Source organism: Trichechus manatus, unplaced genomic scaffold, assembly GCF_000243295.1.
Source record: "Trichechus manatus latirostris isolate Lorelei unplaced genomic scaffold, TriManLat1.0 scaffold00064, whole genome shotgun sequence".
Classification (NCBI taxonomy): domain Eukaryota; kingdom Metazoa; phylum Chordata; class Mammalia; order Sirenia; family Trichechidae; genus Trichechus; species Trichechus manatus.
In genome coordinates, this window is record NW_004444000.1 from 12,348,230 (window position 1) to 12,354,146 (window position 5,917).

The 5,917-nt window shown below is 60.7% G+C and overlaps 1 protein-coding gene across 2 annotated transcripts in view; it reads left to right on the top strand.

Annotated features, from left to right (window-relative positions):
• The window catches only part of KIRREL3 (kirre like nephrin family adhesion molecule 3), a 694,039-nt gene that overhangs the window by 677,568 nt on the left and 10,554 nt on the right, over window positions 1–5,917 (top strand). Inside the window, exons 12-14 of one of the 2 annotated variants that reach the window (XM_004379337.1) lie at window positions 139–337; window positions 1,858–1,893; window positions 5,171–5,278. In XM_004379337.1, the coding sequence (XP_004379394.1) occupies window positions 139–337; window positions 1,858–1,893; window positions 5,171–5,278 (343 nt within the window). The remainder of the gene's footprint in view (window positions 1–138; window positions 338–1,857; window positions 1,894–5,170; window positions 5,279–5,917) is intronic. The other variant, XM_004379338.2, reaches the window with a different exon arrangement.

Sequence of the window (5,917 nt, forward strand, 5' to 3'; positions counted from 1 at the left end):
GGTGTGTGTGTTGGGGGTGTGGCAGTGGCCGTGAATGTGAGCCTGGCACCATCAGCTCTCGCAGGAGGGCGGTGGCTCCATGGTCCTGGTGTGTGTGGCTCGGTTGGGGGTCCTCCTAATTCTGCGCACCCTGGGCAGGCCTGGTCCTGGAAGGAGAATGTGCTGGAGTCAGGGACGTCGGGGCGCTACACAGTGGAGACAGTCAGCACTGACGAGGGTGTCATCTCCACGCTGACCATCAGCAACATCGTGCGGGCCGACTTCCAGACCATCTACAACTGCACGGCGTGGAACAGCTTCGGCTCCGACACGGAGATCATCCGGCTCAAGGAGCAAGGTGGGCCTGCCAGGATGGTCAGGGGGACGGCAGGAGCTGCGAGGCCTCCTCCTCGCCCAGGGCAGGGCCGGAGCATCTGGGGCGTGGGCAGCCACAGGCAAGGTCTCCCGGGGTCCTGGGCGGACAGACCGCCTAGAGGAAGACTACAGGCCAGGTTGGGGCAGCGACAAGCCACAGTGCCCTTCCTTACTTCCAGCATGGGCCTTCCTGGGGCCCCAGCTCCCCCCGGAGCAAGGAGGACCGCCTCCACCAGGAAGCCAGAGGGGAAGAAAATTGCTCAGAGTGTGGTTCTTGAGGGGAATGTTTCAGGAAAAGGTGACCCCGGAGTGAGACCAGCTACTGGTCGTGATGACAAGCCACCTGGCAGCTCCGCAGGCTCTGGCTTCCGGCCCTAGTGGCCCTGGCCTGATGTCAAACCAACCGTAAAGGAGTGTGGCTGCCGGGCACAGCATGGAGGATACACCCGGATAGGTGTGTAGGGGAACCGGCCCAGCCCCAGTTAAGATAACAAAAGTCCCCCAGGGGGCGCCCGAGCCAAAGCTAAGGTGTCCGGCTTGAGCTGTCCTGATCCCTGGTAGGGGGTAGGGGCTGGGCTGAGACCCCCGCGGTTCCGTCGGGATCACAGAGCTCTGGAGGACCCAGCAGCCAAAAGGGCAGCTTGGGGCAGCTGGTGGTTGAGGCAGAGGAGTAGGGACGAAGAGGCCCCTCCGGGTGACTCAGTGCATGGACTCCCAGCTTCTAGTCAGGGGAAGGAGCGACTGTCTGTGCTCAGAGTCTGTGCTCAGCGTCCTATGGGGCAGGGAGCTCTGCCTCTGAGGGGCACAGAGGGACGGCCTTGCAGGGAGCGCATAGGCAGCAGTGACGTACCCTGCCCTGAGATGGAGCTTGGCCCTTTGCCGGCCTGGACTACGTCCTATGGTGGCCAAGGGGTTTGTGCTCAGCTGGCCCGGGCGTTGGGACAGACTTCAGTGGCCCAGAAGGCAGAGCGTCCAGGCGACCTAGGTCCTGACAGTCTCTGACACCCCCACCCTGAGGCGAAGACCCACCCCCAGCCTCTCAGGCCCTGGCAAGAGCTTCTGGCCAAGGAGGAGTCCCTCACCAGGCCCCCTCAGGCCTGGGTGCTGCCCTGCTGACGAGATAGGCGTCCCACCTCTCCCTGACAGGCACTGCTTCGCATAATGCTTTGCACATAACCCGCATAGTATCATCCTCATCACCTCCAGCCTCACCCAGCTCACCCTCCGTGTCTGCACCCAGTGCCCCACCCCTGCTCCCGCAGTCTCTCTCCCACCTCCCCAGCCCCCCCTCTGCTTCTCTCTCGGGTCCCTCCCCTCTGGGGTCTCAGGTCACTCTGAACGATCCCCAAGTTCAGTCCTGCCAGCCTGGATCTGTTGGGCGGTCCCTGGAGACATGAGTGAGGAGGGAGCCCCCTGGCCCCAGCCCCTCCGGGTGGCCTCCCCCCAGCCCCCTACCTGGCCAGCCAGGCCCTGGCCGTGGACGCTTGCTTTATTTCCAAACAGGTTCTGAAATGAAGTCGGGAGCCGGGCTGGAAGCAGGTATGGAAGGAGATGATGAGAACGTCCCGGGGAGGGGGGAAGGGACTCCTTGGCTAGTGGGGAAGGGCACCTCAGAGGGGCAGAGGTCTGTGCAGGCTGCTGGCTTACTCTGCCCCCAACCCCAGCTCCAGGGGTAGTGCAGGCAGAGCAGGGGGAGGGCTTCCAGCCAGCCTGGTCCAGGGGCCCCTGAGACCTGTGTCCTGTGTCACTGCTGCCAGGGCCCACAGACACCCCCTCCCGGGATCCTGGCTCTTGGTCCCCTCCCCTCCATCCCTCCATCCCTTGTCAGGGAAGCCCTGGCTCCTCCGCTGGGGTCAGCTCTCCAGGTCCTGGCCTCCCTCCAGACACTCCCTGGCTGTTCCTGCTTCTGCACATCATCACAGCTTAGCCATCGTCCCCCAGCCCTGGTGTGGCCTGTCTCATCCATGCCTTCTCGCTGGCTGCCGCCTGCCCCACTGTGTGACCGTGCGGGCTCACCGCCGGCCAGTGCCTGCCCCACTGTGTGACCGTCTGGGCTCACCGCCGGCCAGTGCCTGCCCCACTGTGTGACTGTCAGCTCACCCTGCGGGGCGGGGCCTCTCTTGCCAGGCACCTGGCTTCCAGGGCGCTGCCGCACAGGAATCACGTGCCCCTGCCTCCATCAGACCCGCAGGGCAGACCGAGGCCATGCTGAGGACCTGGGCGTCCTCTGCCCTGGCTCTTCTGCCACCCTGGCCCGGAGGGACCGAGGGAGGTGTCCCCTCCTTCAGCAAGCTTCATGGGGGGCCACAGACATGACCCTGTGGGAGCAGCAATCCAGGGCTCAGGCAAGCTCTCAGGCCCCTTCATCCCGGGCAGAGGCGACACCAACAACCCCCTGCTGTGCTCTCCTTGCCTGCCTTCCCTCGGGGTGCCCCGGTGCTGGGGGGCTCACCTCTTGTGTCCATGTCACTGCGTTACACTCGTCCCAAGCTTCCTGGCAGCCCTCCCTCCCTTCATGGCTGAGACTCCTCACGCCCAGAGAGCCACAGATGGAGAGGAAACTGAGCCAAAGAGCGGTCGCTCCCTCCCATTCCCTCTCCGGGGGCTGGTAGTGGGGACACTGAGCCCCAGAAGGAACAACCTGCACAAAGTAGCCCAGGCCAGACCTCAGGAAGCTGAGCAAGGAGAAACACACAGGCAGGCTGCAAAGGGACTAGTCATTGCAGGGGACCAGTCAGGCCCCAGGCTCCTCCTCTTGCTCTGCCCCAGCTCACCCTCCAGCGCCCCCACAGGATATCAGGCTCAGAAGGTACTTTAGACACCATAGCCCCACACTCTCGTTTTTACAGATGAGGCACTGAGGCCCGGAGAGGCTAGGAACCTTCCCAAGATCACCTTTTGGCTCTGAGTTCAGCTGAGACAAGACCAGAGTTTTTCTAAGGAAACTTCCTAGGATCCAAGGACAAACTGAATCAAACCCCAATTAATAAAAGGCAAAGCCAAGATCCAATGAGCCCCCAAAGCTGTTTTCCTTTCCTAATGGAAATAAAACCCTGAGACAGGATCATCTGCTTATCAGAACAAGCCCAACTGGGTTGAGGTCAAGTCCATTTTCTCAATCCCAGCTGTTGAGACCAACCCAAACACCTCCCATGTTCAATCCTGGAGTGTTTCCTGATCCCACTTCCCCAGGGTGGTCTCAGCCACCAGTAGGTTGGCAACTGATGAGTTGGTGTGCAATCCTTGTGCAGAAGGAAATATGCTAGCATGGCCCCTGGTACTGCATACCAGGAGTGCCTCCAGGGCCAGGGCTGGAGCTTCTTTCCTCTCTTTAGAGAAAATGGCAATGAGAGGCTAACCCGCAGCCCCAGAACAAATCCCGAACTGTCCCACAGGGTCACTCACACTGATGGGCGGGGATCAGTTCTTTAAAAGGAACTTTCTTCAGTTCCTACAGCACGCCCCATCCCACCAATACAGTAACTGTAGCAAACACTTGAATGGGGCTAAGTGACAGGCTCTGTTCCAAGGCCTTAACCTGCATTCACTCACCTAAATCCCACAGCAACCCTATGAAGTCGGCACTGTGACCATCCCCACTTTGCGGATAAGGAGGTAAAGTGACTTGCTCAAGGTCACTTAGCAAAGAAGTGGCGGAGTCCAGGTCCTAACAGCGAGCAGCCTGGCTCCAGCTCGTTGCTCTTTACTCGGTGCTGTACAGAGCAGGAGGTCTGAAGGACACCACGTGATACAGTGGATGGAGAGGGGGCGGGGCACGTGGTGGGCGTGGCAGAGAGGAGACCTGGATTTGGCCCTGGCTCTACCTTGGCTGTGCGTCCCAGACCCTTCTCTGGACCTCAGCATCTTCCTGTGTAAAAAGGGAGGTGCTTAAGACCTCCCTTCTCCGGCATCCTAAGATTCCATCCCTGCTGGACTGTTCAGGGCCTGCCCCCAAAGCATGTCCTCGACCCGTATGCAGCCGCAGAAGGACCACGGCTATCAGGAAAAGGACCCCCATCCATCATCACCCTGCCCATCTCCATCCCAACTCTTCGAGGGCAGGAGACAGACCGCAGAAACTCAGCAGGGAGCAAAGAGTTGCCTGCCTGGAGTTCAGGGTCCTCTCGTGGGGAGGGTAGACAGGTGCTCAGAGGGCCGGCCTAGGAGAAGAAGGGAGAGGACAGGGTGAGTCAAGGAAAAGAGGAAGTTCTCCTAAAGAAGGGGCACTAGGGCGCTGTGATCCCACTGCCTTGCCCTCTGCCGGGGCCCCCTGATGCCCAAGGCCTGGGCGACTGGGAGATACAACGCGTGTCACCCAGCAGGCCCTGACGGGGAGCTGCCTCAGCCCTAAAAGCTGGTTCTCCATGTCCAGCCTCTGTGCTCCTGGGAAAGGGGAGGGAAGGAAAGAACAAACCGAACAACCAAGGGCAGTGACCGTAGTCATTTTTCCAAGCAAAGCCAGCACGTACGCCTTGCTGAATACCAAAGAGAAGTAAATGTCCCGGCCGTGCCCTCACCTCCCGGCCCCGGCCCAGCCCTCCCCTCTCCAGTGTCTGCTTGATCCCCTCCTTCCACCACGGCCCGTCCTCCAGTATCCGCCCCTGTCCCCGTGTCTCCCTGCCCTCCCCTCCACCCCGTGTGCCCACCACTTCTTTACAGCCCAGCTGCAGCAGAGCCCTGTTGGATCCCGCCTGCACCCACCCAGGCCCCACCCCGGCGTTTCCCAGGAGGGGCCCAGCTGGCAGTGGTCTGGTCCCCCGACTTGGTAGGAGCCATCTCCCGCCCCTCGTCAGCTCCGCCTGCTTCTCTCCCGCAGAGTCTGTGCCCATGGCCGTCATCATCGGCGTGGCTGTAGGAGCCGGCGTGGCCCTCCTCGTCCTCATGGCAACCATTGTGGCCTTCTGCTGTGCCCGCTCCCAGAGAAGTATGGGAGGGGACCCGGGGTCTCCGGGAGGGGGGCAGAGAAACAGGCTTAGACTGCCCCGAGAGCAAGGAAGCAGCAAGAGTCCCAACAACGCGGCGAGCTCCTGGGACGGGGATGGGGCTCGTGCGTCTCTCGACGGGCAGGGCCTTGCACAACCTCTGGCACACAAGTGGGCACTCAGCTGAGGCTGAGCTGGACGAAAAGGGACGCCAGCAGACAGGGCAGTCGGCTAGCACCTTGCGTTGAACATATGCAGCACTCTTGATTGGGAACTGTATTGAAATCGAGGGGTGGGGAGAGCTCGTTTGATTCTTGCCCTCCAAGAGCTCCTACTTCAACCAGAAAAGTGGGTCACCTGCAAAGCGAAAAAAAGCATTCGAAGAATTGCTATGCACAGAATTAGAGGGCTTTAGTAATTAGTGAAATTCTGCTGTGTGTGCTCTCTTGAAGAAGTGTGTGTACCCAGAATTCCCATACTATGCATACCACTAAAGTTATGGGTGGTAGATGCCTGTAAGAGTGAACGGGGTGGCAAGTGGAGGGACAGACAGTGGAGGGCAGACAGTGGAGACACAGACAGTGGACCCGCAGACAGTGGAGGGCAGAGAGTGGAGACGCAGACAGTGGAGGCGCAGATAG